The 12500-nt window shown below is 43.4% G+C and overlaps 3 protein-coding genes across 5 annotated transcripts in view; 2 read left to right on the top strand and 1 right to left on the bottom strand.

Annotated features, from left to right (window-relative positions):
* Positions 1–2302, top strand: part of map7d2a (MAP7 domain containing 2a) — a 13076-nt gene extending 10774 nt beyond the window's left edge. For both annotated transcript variants that reach the window (XM_060863585.1, XM_060863586.1), the window contains 2 exons: positions 1–764; positions 948–2302. The exon at positions 1–764 is cut by the window's left edge and continues 737 nt beyond it. In XM_060863585.1, the coding sequence (XP_060719568.1) occupies positions 1–764; positions 948–1173 (990 nt within the window). In that variant the 3' untranslated portion in view covers positions 1174–2302. The remainder of the gene's footprint in view (positions 765–947) is intronic.
* A 931-nt stretch (positions 2303–3233) lies between these two features.
* On the top strand, positions 3234–9185 carry si:ch211-114c12.2 (uncharacterized protein LOC336578 homolog). 2 transcript variants are annotated; one of them, XM_060863566.1, is made up of 10 exons: positions 3234–3485; positions 3892–3951; positions 4035–4688; positions 5149–5805; positions 7725–7855; positions 7947–8001; positions 8094–8136; positions 8260–8328; positions 8418–8576; positions 8832–9185. In XM_060863566.1, exons 2-9 carry the CDS (start codon positions 3911–3913, stop codon positions 8562–8564), a joined length of 1797 nt encoding a protein of 598 aa, XP_060719549.1. In that variant the 5' UTR covers positions 3234–3485; positions 3892–3910; the 3' UTR covers positions 8565–8576; positions 8832–9185. The 2 variants fall into 2 exon arrangements, with proteins under 2 accessions (XP_060719549.1, XP_060719550.1); XM_060863567.1 differs by having other exon boundaries at positions 3297–3363.
* Positions 9180–12263, bottom strand: mrps31 (mitochondrial ribosomal protein S31). Its single transcript, XM_060863568.1, has 7 exons — positions 12101–12263; positions 11234–11665; positions 10900–11052; positions 10459–10605; positions 10301–10371; positions 10064–10207; positions 9180–9792 (listed from the first exon to the last, which is right to left on the bottom strand). Exons 1-7 carry the CDS (start codon positions 12202–12204, stop codon positions 9566–9568), a joined length of 1278 nt encoding a protein of 425 aa, XP_060719551.1. The 5' UTR covers positions 12205–12263; the 3' UTR covers positions 9180–9565.
* Positions 12264–12500: the final 237 nt, after the last annotated feature.

The following is a 12500-nucleotide window of genomic DNA, read 5'->3' as shown; positions in this document are numbered from 1 at the left end:
AGCCAGGTGAAGAGTCCAACCTCACAACAGGTGAACAACTCAATGAAAAGTCCAACCTCACAACAGATGAACAGCCAGGTGAAGAGTCCAACCTCACAACAGATGAACAGCCAGGTGAAGAGTCCAACCTCACAACAGGTGAACAGCCAGATAAAAAGTCCAACCTCACAACAGGTGAACAGCCAGGTGAAGAGTCCAACCTCACACCAGGTGAACAGCCAGGTGAAGAGTCCAACCTCACAACAGGTGAACAGCCAGCTAAAAAGTCCAACCTCACAGCAGGTGAACAGCCAGGAGAAAAGTCCAACCTCACAACAGATGAACAGCCAGATAAAAAGTCCAACCTCACAACAGGTGAACAGCCAGATAAAAAGTCCAACCTCACAGCAGGCGAACAGCCAGGTGAAGAGTCCAACCTCACAACAGATGAACAGCCAGGTGAAGAGTTCAACCTCACAACAGGTGAACAGCCAGATCAAAAGTCCAACCTCACACCAGGTGAACAGCCAGATGAAAAGGCCAACCTCCTACCAAGTGAACAGCCAGATGAAGAGTGAGCAAGTGAATGGCCAGGCAAGCTCACAGGTGAAAACTACCATGACACCGTCACAAGTGACATCAAAGAAGACATCAGAAAGCTCCCTCCCCCTCAGCCCATTACCTCATTCACAGTTCCCACCAACTCTCAGTGACCTGGAGTATCTGGATAAAGGGGACGGGGCAAGAAGGGAGTCGGCTGATGCAGTGCAATCAATGGAGTTCAGGTGAGATCAGTCACATTGTTCCAAATCAGTCACATGATTGCTGTGTTCTTAATGGATTGAAATGATGTCCTTCTGTAGATCCCAACTAGGCTTTTGTATACAAATTCGAAACTTTAAAGTAGAGCAGTTTTTAGGATTGTTTATATATCGATCATGAGGATAAGTATTCGTGTTTCCCCTTAGCCCCATCTCTAAAGAGGAACTGATCTCAATTCCGAAGTTTTCTCCGGTCTCTGAAGTTCAGAAAGTTGTGAACAGCACACGAGTGCTGGAGGACCTGCTGGATCTGACTGGTCATGTGACGTATCCCATAATGCAGTACAGCACCACACACGGAGACCGCAACAAAAATGTTATTGAGCCAAAACAGACAACTAACACACTAAACATGAGAAGCAGAAAGGAGTGAGAGGTGAACATACACACATTTACATACTTACATACACACACAGATACAGTTACACAAAAACACACACTTATCAAGATAGTGTAATGCTAACAGAACTGGCTGGCTAGTGTTAGTCACTTTGTTCACTTCTCTATAAGAGTAAGTTGCTTATGAACTCTAGTACACTATTGTCATATAATGTGATGAAAAACCCTTTCTGTTGCAGAATGAGGTGCAGACTTGTCCTAGTGTGTAAATATCTGTATATTTATACAGTATATATGTAAAATGTTTGAAAATTACAGCTGTCCTAAGCACATGAAGGATAAATGAAACTTCAAAAAACATAAGAGAAAAGATATGAGATGTTCATTACATCATTACCCTGTAGTAGATAGTGTGTTAGCCTAAACAATTAACTAGAGCTGCTCTAAACTGAACTGGACAGTATTTATGCTAATATGCTAGGATTTCCTGCACTGCGTTGGTTTAATGTTCAACACACTGTACGATTATTGTGTAGTGATTAGTTTGGACAAATGTACAGCATTAAATGTGCATTTAGATAGCCTGAGTTAGCCAGTAAGCTAGCTGTATTAGCAAGCACGTTCTTTGCCTCAAGAGCTAATTCACCATAAAAATAGCTGCTCTTGTGAGAGCAGAGAATCTAGAGATAATAAACATTAATAAAGATTATGGGGCTTTTAATCGAGTTTAAAAATGTAAAAATCAGCAGGTAACTCTCCTGGTAACGCTGTGTTGTATTTAGCCGGCGATTAGTAGGTCTGCATTAGTATGAAAACGCTATTCTGCCTTGTGAACTTGATGCTTTTACTAAATCTCCTGATGCACGAGCTCACTGTGCTGTTTTATGCAGAAATCTAATTATCCCATGACCTTGTGGCTAGAAGTCCCACATTCTCCATTTGTATATTTCTTTGGAAAGAAAGGTACTGCTTCATGTCCATGTTCTCACTGTAATGTACGAAATACGAGTTCATATCCAGCTCACTTTTTCTCAGACAGAAATCAGACCCATGTCAGTGCTGTGGACTGAAGATGGTGTTACTGTGTGATGACACTGCGAAGTGTTTTATTCAAAACTGGACTCATCTTCTTCCTGAGTGAACAAGCTGCATGAAGCCTGAATGCCATGTTATGTTTATTAATAAGAATAAAAACCTTATAAAATTACAAATCAGCTCTTTTATTTACACACACGGTGCAAACCTTGTACAGGTATGAAAACTGCTGTAAGGTAAGAAAGCTTTCAAACATGTAAGTGTTAATAATTTATTTTGAACAATTAACAAATATGTAAATGAACAGACGAGAAATATAAATTAAATCTTTAGTGTGATCAAACCTTTGCTTTTTAATATCCTAAAATTCTAATTAATATTCTAGTTAATTAAATATTAAACTATTATATTATAAAATGAAATTAGATGTAGAAATTACATTATTAATAATATATTGTATATAGACTGTATATAAACACACAGTCTGATGAAACACAATTTAGTTAAATAGATCATACTTTTCATTAATACACATTTTATAAACATTTTATTCATAAAAGGTGTAGAAAATATAAATTATAAAGCAGAGCTCATCTTTATAGTACAGAATTAAAGTACTATTAAAATGCTTTGGACAAACATTAAGTTTAATAAGTGACTTTATGGTTTATTTAAAGCTCCTGTGACAGATGAACTCGCTCAAACTGATCTACAGTCAAACTACTGCGACAGCATTCACTCATTTCCCTTAAAGTCGGACAGTGAAGCTGATCTGAGATCAGGTTTATACAACCCTCACTGGACCGCCCTCACAGCTGTCAGGCGCCATATTGATTTGTCGTCGTCTCTTCATCAACCAGCTGCCTTTATCCCTCACCCCACTTCCGCCTTGCCGTCTAACAAAGCCCGCCTTTTACTCGTTGTGATTGGCTGACACAACAAGTTTCCTGGAATGTAATTGGCTACGTGTGAGCTTGCCATTTTTTTTAAAACAGACAGTTGCTTTATCCAATCATTATATAGGACGTTTTCTCCGAATGTGGGCGTGGAAATTACGTAGCTTGTCGATTTAGTGTCGACGCGGCTATGGACACAAAGGCGGAGGAATAAGTTCGGTTTAAGACGCTAAATTGGTGTAGTTTAGTTTAGTTAATGTGTATGTTTAAATACGGCGGATTTTTTCTCCAAGGTGATTAAGATTACAATTAAGTAGGTTTGCGAAGTAGCTAGCGCATTGTGCTAACTGAGCTAGCATTGTGCTAACTGAGCTAGCATCTTGCTAACGGTGCTGTAAAGTCTCACATAACCTTGGTGAGTAAAATGAAGGACACGTCATAGTTTAACAGAAACGTAGTTTAACATTTAGTTACTGATAAAGTTTATTTAGAGCACGTTAGTGTTTGTGAAAATGTTTGTAGTTTATTGGTTGTGAAGACGGAGTTTTTAAAGCTTGTTTATTTTAGCTGGCCTACTTTAGGCTAGTCGGCTAATCTCTCTAGCAAGAGAACATAAATCATTACACAACAACAAAGTAGTGTTGTGTGTGTGTGTGTGTGGGAAATAAATTCTTATTATAATACTATTACTTTTTCTCTATTTAAAACAATAAGTTTAAGTATGTAGTCCTTTTGTTCTCTCGCGAATTAGTTTTTTCTCCCATTTCTCTCTTCATAAGACTGAGCTTTATTTTGCCGTCCTCTTCTTCTGGTGTCTTTAGGAACGTGAGCAGTGTGAAGATGGTGAGACCTCACTCAGGTTCTCCTCGTTCCAGACAGAGGTACTCCTTTATCTCAGACCCTGGAAAACTATCACCATGTTTGTATCAGGATCTCAGTGTTTGTGTCTTTTCTTGTTTATCAGGTCCTTCTCTGATAGCAGTCACAGTGAGCACCATGGAGGGCGATTGGGCCCGGCATCTAGGGGGTTTCGAGGCCCCCCAGGTAAGGCCTCTCCCAGCTGGAGAGAGGGTAACGGCAGAGGGCATTCAGCGTACCCCAGGGACAAGAGACCTATGATGGGAGAACATAGACCACATGGCCACTGGATGCCTCAGAACCAGGATAACTTCCGACCTTACCCCATGTCTCAGGATTGTCAGCGTGGCCGCAGGAGGTCCTCTCCATCCCGCTCAAACCACCCTCCACCTTTTCAACACCGCCACTCTCCTCACGGATCATCTGGCCCCCACAGGCCCTTCCATGGGAACCATTCTGGCCACGTTTCTCCTTCTTCCCGATATTTCCACAGCCCTCCATCAGACCGCAGGGGTCCATCACCACATAACACCTTCAGAGCCCCACAACGATACCAAAACTCCCCTCACGAGCAAGAGCGGAACTTTGGTCCTGGAAGGCAACCAAGCCCCAGGGAGAGGCCTCCTGGGCGTCTGGCCCACAGAGGGCATCGCTGGAATGGCCCAGGGGGTTACGCTCACCCCAACGGGGAGTCCAGGCCCTATGACTCACCCCAGAGAAAGCCCAGAGAGTTCCATGAGAGGAACTCGTATCCAGAGAGGTACAGAAAGCACGGCTGACTCGTGCAGGCCGGGTGGTGATGATGATGATGATGATGATGATGATAATGATAGAGATACAGGGGCAAGATGAATAAACAGAAGTATTAGGGTCAAAAGTCACCACTTGAGGGAAATAAATATTAACGTCCCCTCTACCCTACAATTCTTTTACTTCATTTGTTTTGCTGGGGGTAAGGTTTGCAAAAAAAGGATCTAAGTTTAAAAAAAAAAAAAAAAAAAAAAAAGTGGTCCCTTTTAAAAGTCATCCAGTCATTATGGAGAAAGTGTTATATACCTTTTGAGTCTTTTGTAACAAGTCCTGCTTTATACCCTGCCCCTGTGGCATTCAGCAGGCTGGATGTAGAGTAATAACAGTTAAGAAATGCCCCTGATCCTGTGCACGCAGCAGGAGCTGGCATTATAACCCACTTGTTTGTATTGTTTGTGATGGATATGCAGGTGGTCTACAGAGAGAGATCCACGGAAGCAGCGTGGAGACGCCGGCAAGGGGCGAGGCAGGGGGAGGTTCGGGCACCACGCCCCCGAGTGGCCTCGCAGGGAAGGGGGTAACCCGTACCCTCGCCCCCCTTACAGATCTCCTTCATGGAAATCTGGTCCAATGTCTTCCTCCAACTCGTCTCCCAGATTCCCTGCACCTCCACGCCCACAGGATAGGCCTCCCATGCGTCCTATGAAGAGGAGGATTCAGGATATGGGACGCCCGCCGCCAGAGCTCGAGCATGGACCACCCAAACGCTTACGTAGAGAGATGCCTGCACGATCGATGCCTCTTAAAGGTTTTGGAGGTCGCTGCCTGTCCCTCAAGGACAAGTCTAGGCTGTTAAAGGGGCGCAAGTTCAGAGCAGAATCTGTCACCAGTTTCAAAATGCCCCCGCCGAGGCCCAGGCCTTCAGACAACATGCAGAGGAGCAAGATGGTGGAAGTAGAGCATGTGGGCGAATCCTCTAGACTCCCTCCTCGCAAGATTCCTTTGAAGAAAAGTGTGAAGAGGCAACCGTCTCGAGAGTCACCTACAGACATCGACTCCAAATCTGCTGATCCTGAAATGGACTCCGAGACTCAGGTGGAATCCCGGCGCTCTGTACGAGCACGCAGGTACGGTATCTCCCCTCATACTGTGGCAATGGCTGCGTGATGTTTAGAAGGTTCCAAGCTTCCCTGTTTGTCTCTGGCACTGCTTTCACCAAAGGGGCATCACCCTGTTCACATGAGAAACACCAGTAGAGGCTTCTTTACTCCTCACCTGAATCACCTAAGATGTGTAACCTTCTGTCCTTAACGTTAACACGGGGATATATAAGGGGGAAAGTACCAGAAGTGCTGTCTAATTCATACCACCTCAAAAAAAGGGTCAGTCTGAAAAGGTGTTTCATGATGTTTACCTCAATCACGGTCAGGCCCAGACACACAATGATCTTAAGTTACAAACCCTTCAGAAGGCCTCTCTCTCTCCCACAGAGTCAACACCTTCCTTCCTTTCACCTGAACGATAGCTCAGATTAGCGAGGCACTACGTTTATAAATTCGGGTACGTTTACGTAACTTCCACCAACGTGAGCAGAGTTGAATGTCTTTCTGGAACAAAGAGAACCAATGAATTTTGATTCTGCTGACTTTAAATGAATCTCCACCTGCTAAATGTGAAGATCTGGCAAGAAGATCTCTGAATTTCCTGCCAGGAGAGAAAAAAACAGGACCTGCATTCCAGAACCTCCAAGTCCCTGCAGAATTCCTGGAGATTGACCAGGAAGAAAACTTGCCTACAAGATGTTTAACAAACCATCTCACCCTGGAATTTCTAGCATGTGTGCCATCAAGAAAACAATCGCTGCTTCTGCATCTCAGAACAACCAGTTGTGTCGTATAGAAGGTACCATGATTGGCAGATGAAGCTACAAATACACCCAGTTGAAGTTATTTGAAAAACTGGTCAAAGGCGTCTCATCGAAATGGGTTACTGCATCTAACGTGAGTTTAACACACTCTCATTATCACTTCTGAAGAAATGCAAGGAATCTTTCCTGCCTCAGATCATTTCTTCTGAAGTCTTATGAAGAGAAAACCCAACCTCAAGATTAACAGCTCTGAGGAAATGTTCACAGTGGCTGGTTCTTTGGTGATGTCTTCTGAAAAGGTGTTTAACACAAGCGTGTTCCTCAAAATCTCCTTCCTCAGATGATCACCTTTTAAAGAAATGTATAAAGACCAGCTTGTTGCTCAGGCGATATGTTTTGGATTTCTGTTTAAAACCTCTATGTTCCTGAGACGAACATCTTTGAAGAAATGTCTGGTTCCTCTGAAGAAATATTAGCAAAACTACTACGATGCCATGATGTATCTGTCTTCAAGAAATTCTCAGACATGCAGAAGGAAAAACAGATGTAAGGAACCATCTCACTCCAACATGACCGTGATGTTTGCCTTTCTTATGTCTGGAAGTTCTCCTGTGGTGCTCCTGAGATAAACATGATCTCAATATAACGGGGATGAACGGAAATGAGGATTTGGACCTGATACCAAAAACACGCCAGGAGGAGCAGGGACGTGTCTCACGGATGGAAAGTTCAAAGCAAAGATGATCTGGATGATGAGTTTTAGGAGTGAAACTCCTTCACATACGATTCGACTGTCAATTATTCGCTTAGAGCAAGAAAACAGTTAAAATCCCGAGCGAATGAAAGAAAACTAATCTGCCAATTGAAACTGAAGCATGGAGATGATGAGCTAGCTTTGCTGTAAGTACCCTAGCAGCCATCCATCTCTAGTTATTTGCCGTTGTTTTGTACTTTATTACAGTAAAGGCTTTGTGATTTCACTATTATTGTCTGAACAGTTGCACTTCCGTTCACAGCAAAGGTACACATGTGGTTTAATTATATAACCTGCATGGTGATGTCCTCTCTGTCTGCTGTGTTTAACTCCAAACAGGAAGTCATGCCAGTGCTCTTGGCTTCTTATTTTTTGTTTGTTTCAGTCTCCTGTGACTAATTTTTTCTCCCCATGGACTTTTGCAGCTCTTCCCCTATAGACAGACAGCTGACCCATGACCTGGTGGTGGTTTCTCACTGGGAAGCTGGGACGAGAAGCTCCAGTCCTAAGAGCAGCACGTCCTGGAAGAGCAGAATGCCCCATAATAATAAAACCGGTAAAATAAGATCTAAAAACACTTGTGTGTTAAACTCAGAGTCGATGAAGTGATGATTAACACATTTTACATCTATAATATTTATGTTCAGGTCAGAATCCAGGTCACCGCTTTGGGAGTTCAGCACGTGACCCTAAACAGCGAAGGTACGATCATCTCCTGCTCCATACACACAGGATCTATAATCTGTTCTATTAACGTTTTATACTAATATCTGCTGCGGTGGTGTTTATGGCAGGCTGATGGACGGTCCTGGGAAAATGAAACCTGGACCGTTTCAGGTAAAACATCCAGAAGAACTTGAACTGTTCTGTGTGTGTGTGCATAGCTGAGTTTAATGAGCTCTGTGTGTGTGTGTGTGTGTGTGTGTGTGTGTGTGTGTGTGTGTGTGTGTGTGTGTGTAGAAACCTGGGTTCCGTCCTGCCCCTGTACTTCAGAAGGGTTCTGATGGCGTCATCAGGAGACCACTGATGGTAATGATGTGCTACAGTTTCTCCTCCAGCCTGTAGGGGGCAGTGTGTCGATGATGAACTAGTTTTTGATTTGTTCTTTTCCCTGTAAGGCTCCCACACTGATGCGTCCCTCACTCAATCAGAAACCCGTGTTCAGGAAAAGTCAGAGCATCATGAACAAGTACAGGAACATGCAGACCCTCCGCCACAAAGCCCCACCGCACCCACGCCAAGCTACAAGCTACCGCCGCTGGTGAAGTCTAAACTGAGTGAGTTTCACACGTGTTATAGCTGTGTATCGTTCAGCTTCATCCAGTTTAAAGAACACTGACTAGTCATAGCTCACAATGTAACCATAGCAACAGCACAAGAGCAAGATTAACTTGAGTTCAGTGTAATTAACCAAGTTAAAGGTTACATACTGCCACTTTAAAATGACCCCACACACATTTGTTTATGCCTGTGACCATAAGCAGTGTTTTATTAATAATAATAATAATATTATTATTTCTTTCTTTCCCCAGATCCCTTGGTGTAGAGTAACTGCTGATAACTGGATTGTATATCCACAGCGTCTCGGCTCTTTTTCAGACTTTCCACTGGTTAATATTCTGTGTATCACTTCAGCTGCCAAAGTTTACTTTAATACATTATTCATGCTTTAGGTTTCAGTCTGATCGGTCTCTCTCACACACACACACACAGAGTTGTGGTGATGTACAGAAGATCTCGAGGTGTCTGATGCTGATGACCTGGATTTGATGTTTAATGAGTTCCTTTAGTTTACTTCATTCTTTTGTTTGTTAAAGCTCTTTGTACAGCTCTTTAATTGTGTACATTGTTTATAGAGATTTCAATAAAACAACTGGAACTTGTCATTATATGAAGTCTTTAATGTTCATAAAGTAGTAGAGCAGGATGTGGAGTCTGAGTGAAGCAGCTCCATCGTTACACACCGTAATAACAACTTAATTACAACCTTTTCTTTATCCAGGAGTTTAAAACCACCTCCTAACGAGCCGAGTGTGTGCTAGAGCTCGTATTAAACACCTTCAGTGATTCTCTCACACACACACACACGTTAGAGACTGTTCAGGTGCACAAACTGTCCACCGTCTCCATGTTTCCTGCTTTGGATTCATGCAGAAGCTCTGAGGTTAATGGAGGAACAGAAGACTCCACACTAGCACGGTGAAGATGTGATCGCAGCTGGAGGCTGTAAATGTTTGACTTTGGTTTTAGTCCCAGTCTGGGTGGGTCACGCCTCGGCCTCGCTGAGGATTTCCTGTTTATTCAGGAAGTAGTCACGGAACCAGGCGATGTGCTCCTGTTTCTGACTGACGGTGAGATGGTGGTTCTTGGAAAGTCCAGTGACCACCAGTTCCATAAAGTGTCTGACGGGGCCGTGCTGAGGAAAGCCGTCCTCCAGGTGGCGCTGCAGGAAAACGTGCTCATAAAATGGCACCTTCATTTCCTCCTCCATTCCTGACACACACACACACACACACAACCCTTTATTTTGTGGTTCTTTTATTTTTACAGTTTATTGATTAAATATTCGTCTCAGTTTCATACATTTTCTGATGGCTAGAGCTTTATTAAAGTCTGTGTCCTAAAACACACAGTGTAAGTTTTTTCTAGCTCCTGGAGCCTGTGTGTATTACAGCACTAGTCAGTTGAATGCATTTGGAACACAGCCCCTGCTTGTGATTGGTCAGCACTCAATGACCTCATGATGATCTGATTAAACACTCACCTGCTTCGTTGTTGATGGGATACTGCCACAGTCTTCCTTCCTTTGTCCACTGGATCATCTCCTCAAACCCATTACGAGGTCTCTGATTCACCGCCCGGGCGATTTGGTTGGCTAAATCAGCGTCCCAGAGGGAGGGGCCTTGAGCTGAACACACACACACACTTTTTAATAAACTATCAATAAATAATAATAAGTTATTTATCATTAATTCTAGAAATCTTTAAAAATATTAATTACTCAGTTCACTCTGTGTGTCCTGATCCACAGCACTGAAGATATTCAGCCTCTTTCCAGTAAAAGCTGAATTCCTGTCTCACACACACACACACACACACATACATGAGGAGTTGGGCTCGATATCAGACCTGGTCCGTATGCTGGTTCTGGTTATTTACCTCCTGCGAATTTCCGCCAGCTCTCCTGTGATGCCACGGTCATGTGTGTAGCCCCGCCCATCATCATCAAACCGAATCTGATTGGCTGGCCAGCTGTTCAATCTGCCAACCGGCTTCTTCCCCACTTTCATCTCAGAGATGATGTTCCTGAAGAAAAAAAAAAAAAAAAAAAATCACATTAATGTAGTTAAGAGTTTATAACAAAACTAAAACCCTTCATTAATTTATTGAACTTTTTAAGAAAGAACTGAAGAAGAAACTTTAGATTAAAATTATTAACTTTATTTACAGCATTAAATATTCACCAAAGGTTTTAGTTTCTTTTATTATTATTCATTTATTTTGGAAACAAATTACACTCATATTTTACAAACATTAAAAGAAAATGCTTTTTAAAATGGCTGTTCCTGAGGAACTCACCCAATGTTCTGAGAAACTCACCCAATGTTCTGAGGCTCCACTCGGCTCTTCTCCTCACACACGGCTTCGTGTTTGCGCAGCTGCTTCAGGAGCTCTGATTCAGCTCGAGAGCGGTCGGGAAACGTGGCTGCAGCAGCAGAGACAGCAGCAACCAGCTCAGGACTCAGTGACTCACTGAAACACACACACTTGTCTTTAATGTACAGTGGGCGGAGAAAGTAATTCCAACATGTGATTATAATATTAGGCCACACCCAACAGGAGAGTTTGTGTGTTTTCACTTTTCTGTGCTGAGTGTAAAAAGTTATTAAATTCTTTAATATAAACAAACTGATCCGAGAGCTGTGTGTCTCACCTCTGTGGCGGTGATGTGGCTTGCTGAAACATGCTGCTCGTGCTCTCCATCATCACTCTCTTCGGCTTGGGTGCACTTTCCTTTCCACTGGTCACCTTCTTGAGGGATTTCAGCTTGGTTTTGGTCGTTGTGTCCACCTTCATGGCCCCAAGCAGCTCCAGGAGACCCTGTTTTCCGGTCTTGTCCTCCAACTTCTGCTCCGTCTCTGAGTTCTGACTTCTGCCCACGGACCTGGTGCCGCTTTCATCTGCTGCTTCTTCACACGCTGCCTTCATGACGGATTCATCACTGTTCACCTCACACTTGTTTTTCTCAACACCATCCCTTGTCCTAGACTCCGGCCGCAGCTCAGTCGTCTCTCCATCTTTCTTCGAGTCACACAGACGTGCTGGACTCGTTCCAAACACCCTGTGGTTCACTAGATAGGGAGCCCTGAACGGAGCAGCCAAAGTGTACAAACAGAATCAAACAAAATCACCAGGACCTAAAGTCCCTCTGGTGGCCCTACAGATCCCTCTGGTGGCCCTACAGGTCCCTCTGGTGGCCCTAAAGGCCCTCTGGTGGCCCTACAGGTCCCTCTGGTGGCCCTAAAGGCCCTCTGGTGGCCCTACAGGTCCCTCTGGTGGCCCTACAGGTCCTCTGGTGGCCCTACAGGTCCTCTGGTGGCCCTAAAGGCCCTCTGGTGGCCCTACAGGTGTCCCTACTGTATTATTAACCCCTCTGTAGTGCACTTCTACAGTACATTAGAGTAAGAAGCCCTGAGATGTCACCTGCAGTAGAAGGTGTTCATGTAGCTGATAAATTAGTTAATGTTTCGGTGTTTAACTTTTAATCTTGCACCTGAAACACACAAAAAAATAAACTCACCTCAATCCGGAAGCAAACCGTGTGTCTGTGCACCGTGTAGGTTTGTGTGTGTGATTTAGAGCCGTTCTGCTCTGAATAAGAGAAATAAAAGCTCTCCTGTACATCACTGCTCTTCAATGTCGCACATGCACACTTCCGGGTGCAGCGGCTGAAAGTGTCCGTCAGCAACACGACCCGGAATAAAGATTCCGGCCTTTAAGAGCAAACAATTTAAATAGCGATTTCTAAAACAAGAATTTAATCATTTTAATTTAACTCTTGATTTTACGTTTCATTAACGCTGTTTCGGATTAATAAATTCCCATTAAATGAGCTAAACTGATGCTGGTTTAGGTCAAATCTGTAATTATCCCCAAAGACATCACTGTTTTGTTAAGTGAAGTTTTTTGACAATGTTCAG

This window comes from Tachysurus vachellii, chromosome 26 (genome assembly GCF_030014155.1).
Source record: "Tachysurus vachellii isolate PV-2020 chromosome 26, HZAU_Pvac_v1, whole genome shotgun sequence".
Taxonomy (NCBI): domain Eukaryota; kingdom Metazoa; phylum Chordata; class Actinopteri; order Siluriformes; family Bagridae; genus Tachysurus; species Tachysurus vachellii.
Note: the sequence above shows the minus strand (reverse complement) of the source record. Positions and strands in the feature narration are given on the sequence as shown.

What these genes read in the sequence shown, in the direction of transcription:
- si:ch211-114c12.2 (XM_060863566.1), top strand. Translation starts at nt 3,911, where the DNA reads ATGGTGAGACCTCACTCAGGTTCTCCTCGTTCCAGACAGAG. An exon ending in TCTCCTCGTTCCAGACAGAG is followed by an intron (nt 3,952 to 4,034) that starts GTACTCCTTTAT and finishes CTTGTTTATCAG; the next exon opens with GTCCTTCTCTGATAGCAGTC. An exon ending in CGCTCTGTACGAGCACGCAG is followed by an intron (nt 5,806 to 7,724) that starts GTACGGTATCTC and finishes GGACTTTTGCAG; the next exon opens with CTCTTCCCCTATAGACAGAC.
- mrps31 (XM_060863568.1), bottom strand. Translation starts at nt 12,204, where the DNA reads ATGTACAGGAGAGCTTTTATTTCTCTTATTCAGAGCAGAACGGCTCTA. An exon ending in CGGTTTGCTTCCGGATTGAG is followed by an intron (nt 11,666 to 12,100) that starts GTGAGTTTATTT and finishes TGCTCCGTTCAG; the next exon opens with GGCTCCCTATCTAGTGAACC. An exon ending in CTGGCGGAAATTCGCAGGAG is followed by an intron (nt 10,372 to 10,458) that starts GTAAATAACCAG and finishes TGTGTGAGACAG; the next exon opens with GAATTCAGCTTTTACTGGAA.